The sequence below is a fragment of the Sceloporus occidentalis genome, unplaced genomic scaffold (genome assembly GCF_023333645.1).
Source record: "Sceloporus occidentalis isolate IW3139 unplaced genomic scaffold, rSceOcc1.0.p SCAF_2, whole genome shotgun sequence".
Lineage (NCBI taxonomy): Eukaryota > Metazoa > Chordata > Lepidosauria > Squamata > Phrynosomatidae > Sceloporus > Sceloporus occidentalis.
This window is the reverse complement of record NW_028316982.1, coordinates 131,705,668-131,722,446: the sequence shown is the minus strand read 5'-3', so window position 1 is coordinate 131,722,446 and position 16,779 is coordinate 131,705,668. Positions and strand designations below refer to the sequence as shown.

General features: G+C 38.6%; 1 protein-coding gene across 13 annotated transcripts in view; it reads left to right on the top strand.

Annotated features, from left to right (window-relative positions):
• Window positions 1-16,779, top strand: part of DGKH (diacylglycerol kinase eta) — a 127,123-nt gene that overhangs the window by 71,089 nt on the left and 39,255 nt on the right. For all 13 annotated transcript variants that reach the window (XR_016280127.1, XR_016280126.1, XR_016280125.1 and 10 more), the window contains exons 9-15: window positions 6-168; window positions 10,700-10,808; window positions 10,963-11,102; window positions 11,546-11,633; window positions 12,916-13,001; window positions 13,913-14,009; window positions 15,317-15,593. Coding sequence is in view for 10 of the 13 variants with exons in the window: in XM_089511031.1 (XP_089367157.1) it covers window positions 6-168; window positions 10,700-10,808; window positions 10,963-11,102; window positions 11,546-11,633; window positions 12,916-13,001; window positions 13,913-14,009; window positions 15,317-15,593 (960 nt within the window). In the remaining 3 variants the exon portion in view is untranslated. The remainder of the gene's footprint in view (window positions 1-5; window positions 169-10,699; window positions 10,809-10,962; window positions 11,103-11,545; window positions 11,634-12,915; window positions 13,002-13,912; window positions 14,010-15,316; window positions 15,594-16,779) is intronic.

Here is a 16,779-nt window from a genome sequence, read left to right as displayed (position 1 = left end):
TGCAGGATTCTGGAAAGCCACGTGCCCACCAACTTGTGCCAGTCCTCTCTTGGTTTTTGTTAATTCAAAGAGTGGAGACAATCAAGGAGTAAAATTTCTCCGACGGTTCAAGCAGTCACTAAATCCAGCTCAGGTGTTTGATTTAATGAATGGAGGTCCTCATTTAGGGTAACGAGTTTTGCTCTCTTTCTGGTATTGTTTCACTTTTTAAATGATCAGAAGGGGTTATTGCAAAATTGGGACATTTAAAGAATGCTTAATTCTAGGGTGTTCATTTCATCAGATTTTTAATCTATCACAGTAGTGGCTATTTCAGAGTTGTGGGTTACAAGGCATACTGATTCTGGTGTGTTACTGAAGATTTAGGAGCATATCTACTTTCAACAAACACATACAATGTACAGACAGATTCCAGATTTTGAGAGACTTGTTCTATTAAATTAAATTTATTTTTCTCTTTGTGACCAAAAGCATTAGCTCCAAGCTTGTAAATACTCAGTTTCTTCCTTCCAAATACTTCTTCTTTGAAGGGCTAAAATTCACAGGTGCTGATATTATAAATGTTTTTTCTCCTTTATAACTAATATGGTGGTTCAATACTACTTTGTACTGGTTTTTCATTAGACACTTAAGATATTCTGGTAGATGCAGTTTCCTAATAAATATACAGTACCTAGCATCCTTGCTTTGCCTTTTCAGCTGTCTGGATTATGTGCAGATACTTGAGAACTCTTCCTGACAGCAGTTCTTTTTGGAATTTGACCTTTAGCATGTTGCTCTGTATTGATAACTTTCATCTTTGCCATCTAGTTTACTCTTAAAACAAGTTGTTCGTCTAAGCAGAAGTGTTGTTTTATCTTTTGCCACATGTAGGTGATACTATGGCATGTGGTGATACCAAACTGGCTTCTTCTTCATGGCCTCTGTGCATGATACAAATGGGTCTTGTGCCTTTGCAGAGGCTCATTCAGAATGCTTTAGAGCTGAGTAACATTGGTGGGAATCTTACCCTCTCCTTTCACTTTACTGTACATGTTCCAGCTTGCAAAAAGCTACTCTTTCGTGAGCTTGTCCACCGAAAGAGAAACTTCATTTGCAGTGTTCTTCTCTTGATCCTTTCTTCACTACTGAGTACTTTTCTCCATGGCCTATTCCTCCTCCTCCTTTCTTTCCATTGTTTCAACATGTGCCTGTGGATGATCCAGTACTGTTATACCCTCCATCTCCTACAAGAGAAAGGGATAGACAGAGGCAAGCTTCCAGAGCACTCACTTCACTCTCGCAAACTTCTTTGATCGTTGATGTCCATACAAATGTTGTAGTACTCACTACCTGTCTATGTCATCTCATCCTGAGTCAATATTGGTCCCCCTTTTGTGATCAATTTCATCCATCAGGAACACTCTTCTGTGAGTTCTTGTTTCTATTACAGATATCATTGATATAGAAAAGACTTGCCCTATACTTTGATATTGTTGACTAGTGCCATCACAAATCTGCTCTGTGGAATCCTCCAAGGTTATATTTGTCTTACCTTTCTACATAGACAGTTAGTGACTACTACAACAGCTGTATGGAGCATGCCATCACTGTTCTGTCCAACACCATGACTATGCAGCATGTTTAGATTTCCACCATGATTCACACCTCCATCTACAGCCCTACGTTTATGGTCTTGGAACTACTTTGGTACCAAATACTATTTCTATCCAATATGATTCATGGTGTATTCTGAGCCTGTCTCTAGTATACTACCTCTTGTGTTTATTTCTTCAGCAGTTTCTTCAACCATTTAAATCTCAACAGTCATTATATATGCTTCCATAACCATTATAAATTGCACAGCTATCTCATCGTAGCAGCCTCCTTTTACTGTGCCCACTCCAGAGCATTACTCTAACTTGTCAGAAATCAATTATGAATTATTGGTCTTCTGCAGTATGACCTTCCTCACCCAAGCCTTTGGGAACACTACACCATTGTAACCTTTGGAAGACCCAGACCATATATCAAGTGTTCCTCCAGATGCTGTACAGGCATACATCAGTTAACAAAGGCCTGTTACAGACTGCCAAAATAAAGGTGCTTCGGGTCTCTTTGGAGGTATGCTATTTAAATGATGCATGGGTCCTAAGAGTCTGGAGGTCACGCCAAAGCCACACTCCATTCCTAAGCACTGGAGTGCAGCTTTGGTGCAACTTCTGGATTCTTAGGATGCATGCATCATTTAAACAGCATACCTCCAAAGAGACCCGAAGCAGCTTTATTTTGGCAGTCTGTAACAGGCCATAGCCTCCAACAAAGAAGCTCCTCTTTATAAAGTTGTTTTGCAGGAGTCTAGCCCAACCCCTCCCTTTTCTTATCTTCTGTCCAGCTGGAAGGTTTTTTGCAGCATTGGCACTGGGGAGATGGTGTAGGAGGCCTGGAGAAAGACAGACTTTACATGCCTGCAGTAAACAATGCAATAAAGCTTTTCCTGAGGGAAAATGGGATCCTACTTTATGTGCTTCTTCAGTAGCTGTATGTGCTAACATGCAAAAGGCAAGGTACACCTGCCACCAGCATCTCTTACTGAACATGGATGAATAGCAAAATAGAAAGCAAAGGGGAAAGCAGATTGGCTTGCCCTGCCAGCTACCCTGGTATGTTGAAAAAGCATAGATCTTTAAGTTTCACCAACAAAATAGGAAAAAAGTGGAAGCTGTTGAAAGAAAAGAAAAGAAGATCCTGAGATACATTATGGAAGAAGCTTTCAACTGATCTCTAAAAGATTAAAAATGTTTTTTTTTCTTATGCAAGACTTGCATGACATTTTTTTTCATTTCATGTGTGCATAATGTTAGTTTTGAAGAAGTCTGCTGAAACATTTTTGTGATGTGGGAACCTATCCCTGTTCTTTCCATGTTATTTCTACCTCTGGTTCCAAACTTCCTATTTAGGAAATAAAACCCAGGAATAAATTTATATTCTTTACTGAGGTATACCTGTTCTTGTTTGGTACTGAGATTAAAAATACTCCACCTCTTTTAGCAGACCCTGTTTTTTTTAGAGTGTATATAGAGTACAACACCTGCAATAGTCCTGTGCTGCAGTATTCACTGATACGATAAATAATACAGCCTTGTGGAAATAATGCAGCCTCATTATTGCCAGCATCTTATTATCTTAAGAATTTATACAGACTACCATGGGGAAAAGCCCTTTCCTTAATTCATCATCTAACCCCACATTCTATTCTGGAGGCGTTCCGCTCAAAGAATATCAGGAAAGTTGACTTCACTCTGATGAATAAGATGGAACACTGTTTTGATAGCTTATGGTAAGAGATGTTCAGCTATGGAATATGCTACCTTGGAGTGTGGTGGAGTCTCCTTCAACAGAGGCTGCATGGATCTGTCAGGAGTACTTTAATTGTGTGTTCCTGTATGGCAAGGGGGTTGGACTGGAAGGCCCTTTTTGTCTCTTCCAACTCTATGATTCTGTGATTCTACATTTTCTAACTGTATTAAGAATTTGGACAGCAAGCATGCAGGCTTGTATGTCCACATGCCTGGCATTCTAGGGGAGATATTGGCATTTACCCCGTATCAGCCAGACAGCATGAAGAATGTGGATTGTCTTTTCTAAATGAAAAGTTTGCATATACATAATGAGATATCTTGGAGATGGGAACCAAGTTTAAATATGAAATTCATTTATGTTTTGTATACACCTTACACACAGCTTGAAGGTAACTTTATACATAATATTTTTAATACGTTTGTGCATGAAACAGTTAGTGTCCACTAAATCATCAAAAAAAGTAAAGGTGTCACTATCTCAGCTACCCATGTGAACAATTTGGGATTTTGAAATTCCAGATAAAGGATACTCAACATGCTTGCTAATGTCAATATATGGATTATTTTTCATGTTATTTCACAGTCCAAAGGAGAGATGGCAGTCTTTGGCCAGTCTTGGACTTCTGTGATGTAAATTGTTACACTATACTTAAGAAAATTTGTATAACCGCTCACAGTATAATTCATACTCTTCTAATGGTTTGCTACCATGCATTTAAAGAACACATACTTTCACACTGAAGTTGATCCTCAACATCACAAGTTCTTATGGTTTACAATGGGAAACAGTAGAAATCAGTGCAAGGTCCTTAGGTGTCTTGATAGCATCTTGCATCCTTATGAAGTGCATGGTTGTGGTGGTAACATTTCTTAAAACTTGGGGAATTGAAACACTCTCATACATTGGCAGCTATCTGCTTGTAGCCCAGTCCAGACAGAAACTTCACCATGAATTGTCTTGAAACCCCAGTATCTGAAATGTAGAACTTGGCATCAACTCAACTTATCCACTTTTACTAGTTCGTACCACGAATTTAATATATGCCTTTTTACTGCTACAGGAGTAATTGAATCACATAAAATGTGTATTTAACTTCACCATGTAGTGCTGGCAATTCAGACAACTGGACTGGGTGGTGGCAATGACAGCAGTCATGCCATTGCCCAGCCCCTGGTTAGAGTGTTTCTAGATATAGATAGATAGATAATGTTTCTAGATTGGTTTTTGTGTCACTTAAGGAATCACAGTGAAAACAACTGTTAGTGCCTCAAGATATAAATTGTGTCCTTCTGTGGTGGAGGAGTCATCACAATTTCTCTGTGGACATGATGTTCACATCCCTCAATGTTATTGCAATTGTGCATAGTTACAGTCAATGTACTGGATGTAGAGCTTGTAAGTTCAGGATCACTGATCATCACTAGAACAACATTTTCCCATTTATTATTTATATTTATTTATTGAGTTTGTATCTTGCCTTTCTCCCAAGAAGGAATTCAAGGTGGCTTATAGTCATTTAAAAATGATTACGCTATAAGTGTGCTGGAACTCATCCAAGAATATTAAAATAACTGGCAAAAGTGATCTCAGAACCACTGGCAATAATCTTTGAGAATTCCTGGAGAATTCCCAGCAAACTGGAAGAGGGTAAATGTTGTCCCCATTTTCAAAGAGGACTAAAAAAATACTGCCAAATTAGCCACAGATCAACACCAGGAAAGATTGTAGAGCAGATTAATAAACATTCTGTAAGCACTTAAAAAGGATAGTAGTAGACACCATCTCATAAGTAGAGGTATCCAAGGGCAGATCAGCTGCCCGTTTAATAACACACAGATGCTTGTCTCTGATACTTTCTGGGCTTGCTGCCTTTGCTGTTTCTCCAGCAGAAGACATGATGAGAATGAACAGGAGATACAGCACAAGCTCAGCTTCTCAAAGGACCCTCCTGTACCTCTCTTTTTTAAACTACGCAGTTACAAGCTTGGTAGATCAAGGAAATGCTGTGCTGAAGCATATCTTGATTTCAGTAAGGCCTTTGACAAGGTCCCCTTTTATATTCTTGTAAAAAAAAACCCTAGTAAAATGTGGGCTAGACAACGCTGCTGTTAGGTGGATTTGTACTTGGTTGGCAGACCAAACCCAAAGGGTGGTCACAAAAGGCCCTGACTCATCCTGAAGAAAAGTGACTAGCAGAATACCACAGGGTTCTGCTACCCAACATCTTTATCAGGGCCCAATACTACCCAACACCTTTATCAGTGACTTGGGTGATGGATCAGAGGGCATGCTTATCACTTTTGCCCAGATGACACTAAATAGGAGAGGAAACCAATACTCCAGAAGACAGAATCAGAAATCAAAATTACCTTAATAGACTGAAGAGCTGGGCCAAAACTAACAAAACAAATTTCAACAGGGAGAAATTTAAGGTACTACACTTAGGCAAAAACAATGAAATACACAGATATATGATGGGTTGACACCTAGTTTAACAACAGTACATATGAAAAGAATCTAAGGTGCGTTACAGATTGCCGAAAAGTGGCGGCCTGCACCCGCCCCTTTCCCAGCCGTATCGGGGCCTCAGTGGCCAGAGCAGCAGCCGCTGAGGCCCTGATCCGCCGCTTTCCAGGCCGCGGGGAAACGGCAAAAGGCCCCTTCCCTGCAGCCTGGAAAGGGGTGTCCTTGGGGCTTCAAGCCCCAAGGACACCTCGCGGCGGCGGGGAGGAGGAGAAAGGGGCCGCTTGGCCCCTTTCTCCTCTGCGTCGCTGGGCACAGCTGTCTGAAGGCTGCGCCCAGCGACGCAAACGGCAAAAGGAGTTCCATTTCAGAGCTCCTTTTGCAGCCGGGGAAAGGGCGCACATCCGCGCCACCCCGTATAAAGGCGTGTGGAATGTTCCCCCGGGTTGGGGGCGTCCGGAAAGGATGCCCCTTTCTAACTCTAGCACACATGGACCTAAGAGTAGTACACACAAGCTGAACATAAGTCAACAATGTGATATGGCAGCGAAAAAGCAAATGTGTTTCTAGGTTGCATCAATAGAAGTATAGTGCCTAGACAGAGGGAAGTGATAGTACCACTTTATTGTGCTTTGATCAGACCTCATCTGGAATACTATGTCCAGTTCTGGGCACCATAGTTCAAGAAGGATGTTGACAAGCTGGAGCATGTCCAGGTTTTTAAACAGCGATTGGATGGCCATCTGCCGAGAATGTTTTGATTGTGTGCTTCCTGCAAGGCTGGATTGGACTGGATAGCCCTAGATGTCTCTTTCAATTCTATGATTCTGTGATTCTAACTCCAGACATCAAAGAGTTTGATATGAGGAAGGATTGTCTTAAGTTTCATTAGACAGTATGGCAAAACATACCTGGCAATGTTGTTAGATTTGACTTGGCAAAAATGGGAATGATACATATGGAAGTTTGCCCATCCAGTAGCTGTTTATCTAGTGGGTGTGAATAATCTTGTAGCAGAATCATGATTAGTCATGATCAGTGAACTGCAAAATGGGCTTTCTACCAGAGATTCTTCACAACTGTTTGCTGCCATTGGTGATTCCCACAAGCAGACTTGTTTGCCACAGAAAAGAATATGAAATCCCAGTGTTACTGCAGTAGAGCAGGTGGAGGATTTATCTAGTCTGGATCAACAACTGTTGAGGATTATGGAGGCTTTTTGTAAATTATTCACACAAAGGCGTTATGGTGCTAACTTGAAATGTTTCTGTGCCTTTGCAAAATTACTATAGGGATAACATAGACTGGCATGGTGCTGCATTTCCTTTTATTACTACAGGTATGAGGCTTAACATACTTCTTGCTCTGGGTCTACCTTACTGCTATAGTGGCTCATCGTCCACCTTATTGTGAAGAGATTGCTAAAAATCACATTTGTAACTTCTGCTATCTCTGTCTTCCACTACTTGGTCTTTAGCATTGATCCTTTCTCCGTTAATGTCAAAACCAATTGACAGTTAATATCAAATATATCAAATATATATCAAATATATTTAGATCACCATCTCATTGTAAAGAGGCCTTTCTAGTGGTCATAATGCTTGCCCAAAGGGTAAATAATCTACCCCACTTTGGTACAGCACATCATACTCAGCCATTCAAAGACAAATTTGTTGTCCAGTCAGATGTGATTTTTCTTTCCAAAGTGATTTTCCAGTTTCATTTGAATCGAGACATTTTCAAAAGAGTTTTCATGCACCTACACAATTAGAAGTGTTGCTTCATTCTTTGGGTATGAATTGCACCCTCACATTTTAAATAGTTCTCACTGTACAATTTCAGTTATCAACATCTTTGTGTGTTTGCTATGGTTGTCAAAAGAAAGGCTTACCTGCTTCTCTCTAAAGTTAATGGTAGTCCCTTGACATGAATGTCTAGTCGTAACCGACTATAGGGGGTGGTGTTCATTTTTGTTTCTAAGACAAAGAGCCAGCATTGTCCGAAGACTGCTCTGGTGGCCAGCATGACTCCACCGAATGCTGTTACCTTCCCACTGAGAAGTGGTACCTATTTATTTACTTGCATTTGGATGCTTAGCTCACCCCATCATGCAGCACCCGGGCCTCGAATTGCCAACTTGCCTATCTTGCAATCAACAGAGTCAGCATCTTGACCACTTGAGCCACTGCATCCAGATTGTTTCTCCCTAATGGCTCTTTAAATGGGCAGTTAAATCAATTAGAGTAGCTTACCCTTTAACTAAGGATCATGCTGCCAAAGCAATTATAGGTCATTCCATTGTTACTGTCTGGACAAAAGGTCCCTTGCATAGGCAGTGTTTGGAAGGGCAGTGTTTGACCTGACCCTCTATCAATGAGCTAGGTAATTAATTGCCCATTTGTGTGAGTCAGAGACAACAAAGAAGAAGAACAGGTTGCTTACCAGTAACTGTGGTTCTTCGACTAGTCATCTCTGCACTCACTCAACCCTTCATCCTCCCCTTTTTTTCAGGTCCAGGATTCTTTTCCTCTTGGTGGACTATGAAAATGAGGAGAGAGTAGCTTTATTGGGCTGGAACATGTATGGTATGGAGGAGAGGGCAGGGTTCCCACTGAAGCTACTCAGCTCTAGAACATTCTGAACAAGCCTCCATGCAGGTGCAAGACCCATTTGTGTGAGTGCAGAGATGACCACTTAACCCTAATTACAGGTAAGCAACCTGTTTATCCTATGTATTGGTTCTTGGTCTGAACCTCCTTTACGAGTCCCCAATGGCCTTAGCAAATCTGTTTCAAATAAAGTGGGTTTTTTTAGATAGGGATGTAAATCTTTGTTTTTCCCATTCTTGGATGCAAGAGTGAAAAATTTAACAAGTTTTATTCCACTGGGCAACATTAAGAAAGGTTTTGCATATTTTTCATGATTTTCCCAAGTTTGCGTACTTAGTTAGTGAAACTACTCCCAAATATACTCACCTGTAAATCTAACAATTTATGCCCAAAAATTGACCCCAAAATCCCAGGTCGACGTATTTATGGGTCACTATGGTAATGTGATAACAGCTCTTTCAGATTTCCCCATGCAGTGCACAGAGGAGTTTAATTCTTTCGAGCCAAGCAGAAAGGGTCCTGGGTGACTGATTGATATTGCTGTTTGTTTAAGAGTCCTCTCCCTGCACATCTGACTGAAACGAAGGCTGGAATGATGAAGCAAAAAGCTTCAATGAGAATGTCTCTTTTCATATGCACACATACACACACTAAGGAGCCTCCAAGTTTTATCCTCGACCTATCCATGGGTAATGGCAAAATCCATAATTTTGACCCTTAAAACCTGACCTTGACTTATACATGAGGTCGACTTAACTATAAGTCGACCTCATGTATAAGTCAAGGTCAGGTTTTAAGGGTCAAAATTATGGAAGATAAGCCTTTCTCTCTAAAATACACGGTTATTTTGCTATTATAGACCCCGGGAGCCAAAAATCTTACAGTGACTGACAGTTTTTTCACTGAAGTCTCTTGATAGTCTCGTTCAAGATATGAACACTTTCTATTATTCTTGTCATTCCTAAAATACAGTTTTATTACTTATCAGTTTTGCTTATAAGGAAGAGGGCCTGTGCATATTTTACATCAGTTCTATTGTATTCTTTATCTGAAATGCCTATCTCAAATAGCAGAAAATTTACACAGACTTTCCCTCTCTCATTGAGGATCCTGTACTATCCAAGTTCATGTTCTCCATTTCTGTGAAGTTCAGGATGATAGCGATACATCAGACTGCAGTTGGCCCTTCTTATACACGGATTTCTTATACACTGATTCAAGCATCCACGTTTTGAAAATGTTCCAAAAAAGTATAAATTTCAAATATCAAACCTTTATTTTCCATTTTTTATAAGGGATACCATTTTGCTATGTCATTATATTTAATGGGACTTCAGCATCCACGGATTTTGTTATTCACAGGGGATCCTGGAACCAAACCCCAGCGTATAACAAGGGTCCACTGTATATAGAACCTAATTGTCCTTGAATGGACAGGTGGTTCTTTGCAGAGAACTGTACACTCTTCAGATGAAAAGGTAGAGCTGTTTACCAGTTAAACAGTAGCTCAAGAGATTATTAAAAGTGTTTCAGGTTATAATGGCAAAGTCAAGTGTTGTTGTATCCCTCTTTTAATTTGTATATCATTTAATAAAGATTATTTCTTAAAAAAAAGTGTTTCAGGTTATGTGTTACTGTGCCACTTTTTGGAAAATGTTGGGTAGCAAGAAATTATTTTATTCTTTGAATGAAGATGCTTTTTATATTGCTTCTCCATTTTCTATTGCTTTCTTCTTAATGGGTCTGTTTCCTGACATCTCACCATATATTTTCCCTTGGTATTATATCTTTGTTGTTGTTCTCATTGTAATCTAGTTGCTTTCTAAATAATAGCTATTAAGTACTGTTGTCAGAACATACACAATGAATGAACCAAACCCAAAGCAATGAAAATGAGATATTAAAAGTCTGGCAATGTAGAGAAAATGTGTTTGGTTTCTTGTTTCCACCACAATTTTGTATGTAGATTGCCTCTGATTTCTTGGCTACCAGATACCCTTTTGTGCTGAGTTTGGTCTGTGATTATAATGACAGCATCAACATATTTTGTTGGTAATGCAGATCAAAACTGTCTAACAAATCTGAATTCAATTATTAGAATTTTGGAAAATAAAGAGTGTTTATGTGCCATCTAAAAAGTCACTTTAAAAAAAAAAGCATATTATTTTCCAGAAAATGCTTTAAGAAGTCTCTTTCAACTTTTACACAGGTGACACTATCATTGTTATGATCTGTATGTTGTAACTGCCTGTGAATCTGAATACAGAAAATACACTCTTTTTCAGTTTACGATTATTTCAAAAGTTTGACAATTTCCGAATTCTCGTGTGTGGAGGAGATGGAAGCGTCGGTTGGGTGTTGTCTGAAATTGATAAACTCAGCTTACACAAACAGGCAAGTGCTCTTTTCTTCTTGTTGGGAAGAGATAGCAGAGTGAAGGAGATTGGCTTTGAGAGTAAAAGGGGAAAATCAAATAGCTCTTGCGTATTTGTAATAACTAATGCTTTATAAGTGACTTTGATCACAACAATTTCTTATTTCATTTTAGTGTCATTTGGGAGTGCTACCCCTTGGTACTGGAAATGACCTTGCCCGTGTCCTCGGCTGGGGAGGGTCATGTGATGATGATACACAGCTTCCTCAAATTTTAGAAAAGCTAGAACGGGCTAGCACCAAAATGTTAGACAGGTGAGTAAGCTCTGACCGCCATTCTTATTGTGAAACCCCCACACACACACACACACAAAGCCTGGATTGTCTTTGGGTGATTACTTCTCTTGTCATGTTGTTGCTATTGCAATGCAATAAAAAAAGGGAAAAAATGCTTGGGTGAATTGGTTCTTTGCAAGAGCCAGCGTGACATAGTGGTTTGAGTGTTGGACTACAACTCTGGGGACCAGGTTTCAATTCCCAGCTTGGCCATGAAACTCACTAGTTGACCTCGGGCAAGTCACACTATCTCAGCCTTAGGGGAAAGCAAGGGCAAACTTCCTTTGACTAAATCTTGCCAAGAAGACCCCATGATAGGTTTGCCTTAGGATTGACGTAAGTCGGAAGTGACTTCAAGGCACACAACAACAACAACAGCAGCAACAAAAAATCTAATCAAATGGGACACATGTATCTTTCAGATGGAGTATAATGTCCTATGAACTGAAATTGCCATCAAAGCAATCTATACTTCCTATTACTCCAGAAGAAGAGTCTGAGGAGTGTCAGGTGAATTATGATTTTTCTATTGAACTGAATTTTATAACTCTGAATTTTTGAATTTTATAAGTCTAGCAAAATGAATTAAAATTAACAGCACATCTGTTCTCAGAGGTACTGTCAATTTCAGTGAACTTACTCCCAAATATGTAGAGTCACAGACCAAGAGTTGCATGAAATTGACATGGGAGGTTCTATAACTGAGATGAAGTTCTGCAATCAAAACTATTTGAGGAGACATTATGAGATATAGTGGTAATTTTTTAAATTATCACTTTTGGAATTATCATAAATTATCAATTACTTTTTATCCTGTGCTCAGGGAAATACACATTGGTCCAAAACACATTGCATTGCAGAAATAATCCAGTTTGAGATTGCTTTACTGCCCTGGCTCAGTGCTAGGGAATCCTGGGATATATAGTTATTGTGGCACCAGAACTCTCTGACAGAGAAGGCTAAATGTCTCACAAGACTACAATTCCCAGAATTGCCTAACATTGGTCCAGGGCAGTTAAAGCATTCTCAAACTGGATTATTTATGCAGTGTGATTTGGACTGTTGTCTTCACAATTTTTTCTCACAACATCCCTGTGGAAGGTAGGCTAGTTTGAAAGGATGGTAAATCCCACCATATTGGCCATATTATTACCAAATTTGTAGAAGATATTTGATGTAGAGCGTATTTTGGTAATAACATTTAATTCAAAAAGCCCTACTCAGTCCTTTTTTAATCAATTCCAAGTTAATCATTGTGATTCTTGTTGATTTGTGTTTCCAGTTGTGATTTTTGTTAATTCCAATTCTGTGATTTCTGTAATTTAATTTTTGCTGCTTTCTGAATGATTTTTTTTAAAAAAAGAAGAAGACTGGATTCTTTAATTCATTTTCCTCTTGTTACACAATTGAAAATTTCCCAGATTGTTCATAAGGGAAGATCCTTTATTAAATTTTCTATAGTAAACTCATTTATCACTGATAGAATTCTTTCTCTGATCTCCTGCCTACAAATTAATTATGGGTCTAATTTCCATGAGAAAGGGTTTGGAGAAAGGTATGAATGGGAGTGAAATCCAGATCTGCCCCCATCTCTGCATTTGTAAGACACTTAACTTTCAAAATATAATCAGATCTAGTGTGTATATATTCCTATTTGGGAAAAAAGTAGTCAGTGTACATATCTAGTATCCTTGTATACATAATATCTGGGGGTGTGGGAAAGGCCTTGTGTATATGTGAGATGTTGGATTTCACAGCTACAAACAACATTAAGTGTTGTTTTCATTTTTAGATGTCAATGTATGAAGATTCAGTTGCTGCTCATCTTGCCAAGATCCTTGATTCTGATCAGCATTCTGTGGTCATATCATCTGCTAAGTAAGTTATTTGTAATTTGCAACATGGTGCAAAAAGGATGTGGTGGCTTAGTGCTTAAGACACAAATTCTGATGATAGTAAAATCAATAGGTTGGCAGTTTGAGGACCGAGTGCTGCATGATGGGGCGAGCTTCTAGCACTAGTCCCAGTTTCTGCCAGCCTAGCAGTTTGAAGGCATGCAAAGGCAAGTAGATATGTGGCCATGTTCTAGAAAATTTTCTTCCTCATGTTTCGCCAGCATCTGTGGCTGGCATCTCTGAAGATGCCAGCCACAGATACTGACGAAACGTCAGAAAGAAAATCTTCTAGAACATGGCCACATAGCCCGAAAAACCCACAAAAAACCATGGATGCCGGCCATGAAAGCCTTTGACTTTGCAAGTAGATAAATAGGCACCACTTCTCAGTGGGAAGGTTACAGCGTTCAGTGGAGTCATGCTGGCCACATGACCACCATAGCAGTCCTTGGACAATGCTGGCTCTTCAGCCGAGCAACGGATATGAGCACCACCCCCTACAGTTGGTTACGACTAGACATTCATGTCAAGAGACTACCTTTACCTTTACCTAATATGGTGCACTGAAATTTACATGTAGTATGTTTTACAGATTGTAAGGAATCATGCTTTTTTTCCCCTTCACTTGTAAATTCAGGTTCTACCCCTGACTAGTTCTGTGAAGAGGGAGAGAGATAGAAGAAAGGGAAATGGGAGAGAGGTTAAACTTTGTCTTCTTCTCTCTTACTCTTCTCCTTGCGAATGGGTTTGGACTTGTGAGCTACAAAATGCACGACAGATACAAACTCAAGGGGTTTTCATTAGGAATAAGAAAACTCTGTTATTGTTTCATACAAAATGAATGTTTCAACATCGTCAATCTTTGTTTTGGTATTTTTGTCTCTCTCACTAAAGGATATTATGTGAAACTGTAAAAGGCTTTGTTGCTAAAATAGGAAAGACCTGTGAAAGACCAATGGAAAATGCTGAAGCTGATGCAATGGCTATGAAAGTAAGAAATAGATTACCTTCCTTAAAACACTCCCTTCATTATTTACATATCCTTCTTTATACGTATTCACAAAAAGTTTATAGTGAGTAATAGATGCCAAAAGTGCACATTAGGGATCATTTGCATTTTGAGTATTTCTTGCCTAAGAAACCCCTATGAAATTTATGGGGTCACTATAAATTGACACGTAACAAATACATACACATTGTATTTTGGAGGCCTAAATATCTCAAAGGCACTAGATCCCATCTGATCCTAGATGGGAGACCATCAATGAATACCAGGTGCTGCAGGCTGTATTTCAGAGGCAGGAACTGGCAAAATGACCTCTGAATATTCCTTGCCTTAAAAATCCCTATGAAATTCATGGGATCATCATACGACAAGTGACTTGAAGGCACATAAACACAAATTGTATTTTTATTTGGTTTTATTACTGCATTTTAAAAAATTTGTTGCAAGGTGCCTTGAACTTCACTTGGAAAGGCCGAGTTTATTTTCTGCGAATAACATTTAAATCCGCCCCAAAATAACTATTACAGACTTCATTATCTCTATGTCTTGGCTCTAGCTTGATAAAGTGTTTTACAGTATTGAACTCCATGTTTTCCATGGAAGAGACTTTGAGAAAGAGGAGTAAACATGGAGAAGCGAAGCAGTGGCACAAACAGATAGCTCTTTCAGTGTCTTGGTAACTGAAAGTAAATTGAGGAATAAATATAGCAAGAGAGAAACTAAGAATGGTCATCTTGGAAGCAACAATACCAAAGGGCAGTTTTGCATTCTCTTGTTGTAGTGACAGATAAGCAGGATTTTTTAAACAGACAAGAAATGGAAGACTGAACTGTTATGTGGTCTAAATGGTGGTGAACTATTTAAATGGTTCTATGTGATACTTGTTGCATCACACAGCAGATTACAGTATTTTTGAGATATACAGAATAAGTTTTAAAAAGTTTTCCAGTACCTGTTTTTAATGAAGGAGAAGACAGCAGTAATGATAGGGCACTGACAATTCAGTGCTCTGGATTTGCACATGTTTAGATCAAAATCTGTCTCTAATGATACTTTATCTTTTTAAAAAATGTGATATTTGCAAAATCATGCAACTACTTTTATTCTGTTATTATTAATTTTACTGAAATAGTTTTGGATCGCTGTGAAAATTTAGCAGTGGTTTGTGACCAAAAAACAAAACAAAGCAAAACAAAACAAAAAAACCACACCAGTCAAAAATGTTTTAAAAATTGTTTCAACACTGACATAAATCTGTACATACCCTTTTTTGTCTGCATATAATTTTTTAGTGTTCAGAACTGAATGAGAAGCTAAACCTGTTACTTCAGGCTCTTCATGCTGAAGCCCAGGTTACACCTGTGCTGCCACGGATTACTCCTCCCATTGTAGAAGAAGAAACTGAAGAGTCATCAAGTGAAGAATCTTTATCTGATGTCAAGGAACAGTTGACAGAAAGCAGTGCAGTGTCTCCTACGCACCAGATCTTCAAGCCAAGGGAACAGCTAATGCACAGAGCGAACAGTTTAAAGAAAGCTCTAAGGCAAATAATTGAACAAGCAGAAAAAGGTGTGCATGTGAAAAATTTTGCTTCTTAATGTTTTTTGTTAACTTACTTGTTTACGTGAAGAACTGGTTCAGACCTAACACAGAAGCGAAAGCACTTTAAAAAGTGAAGCTTTGGAAGCATTCATTCATTCATTTTATTTATATGCCAACTTTCTCCCAGAGAGAGTTCCAAGGCAGCTCACATTCATAACCCTAAACCAAGTGATACAAAGCTGATCTTCCCTCAGACTTGCATGTTCTCTTCATTTCCTCCTATGGTGTGGCTCCAAAGGAAGACTTTAAAAACATTTATTTTTGTTTGAGGTCAGCTGAAGCCGGCTTCATCCAAAGGTGACAAACTGTGGTTAATTATAACTGTGGTTTGTTTGAAACAAGCCAATTACAGATCATAGGTTATAAATCTGGAGTGTTCCAACATGACATAATTAATATCTACCACAGGTCTGAATGACATGCCAAATGGTGGCATGGAAAATGGAATCAGAAACTTCCAGCCTCTTTGCAGCTGTACCAGAGGAGGACAGAGACCAAGGCTCTCTGAAGCTCAGTCTTGCAATGTTTAAACCATGATTTAGTGGTGCTTTAACATAACCAAAATTTAATTGCACTATAGGTAAATGTTGTGTCCTAAATTCAATTGCATGTTTCAGATAGAGTAAACCCATCTGTGGGAACTTTGTAAGTCATCACTTTTGTAAATCAAAATGATTTAATTGGTTTACTGTACCTGGGACTAGTTACTGGATTTAGGGCTGTACATTTTAGCTCCTTCATGGAGGAACAAAATAGAAGATTTTGTTTTGCATGTAATTTGTGAGATGATACTTTCATTTTAATTTGAAGCTTGGATTACTAAAAAATATATAGAAATTGCAAGAGTTAAAACATATTTATAGGAAACAATTCATTACTTTCTGTTTTAAAAGACAGGTGTCTTATTGCTATTGCTTGTGTTTTTTTTTTTAAAAAAGAGCTACAAAAAGCTTTCAATTCCCCTAAATATTAACATTTTAAGAGTAATTAATAATGTTACGTCTAACACCTTAAAAATGCAAAAAATGGCATTTTTAGTCTTTATTTTATTGTGCAAAATGAATGTTATGTTCTTAATTTCCACCAAAGCAATATGTACGATTCTTTCTTATAAGCTCTGAAAATTTATGTTTGAATTACAAGATCAACAGCT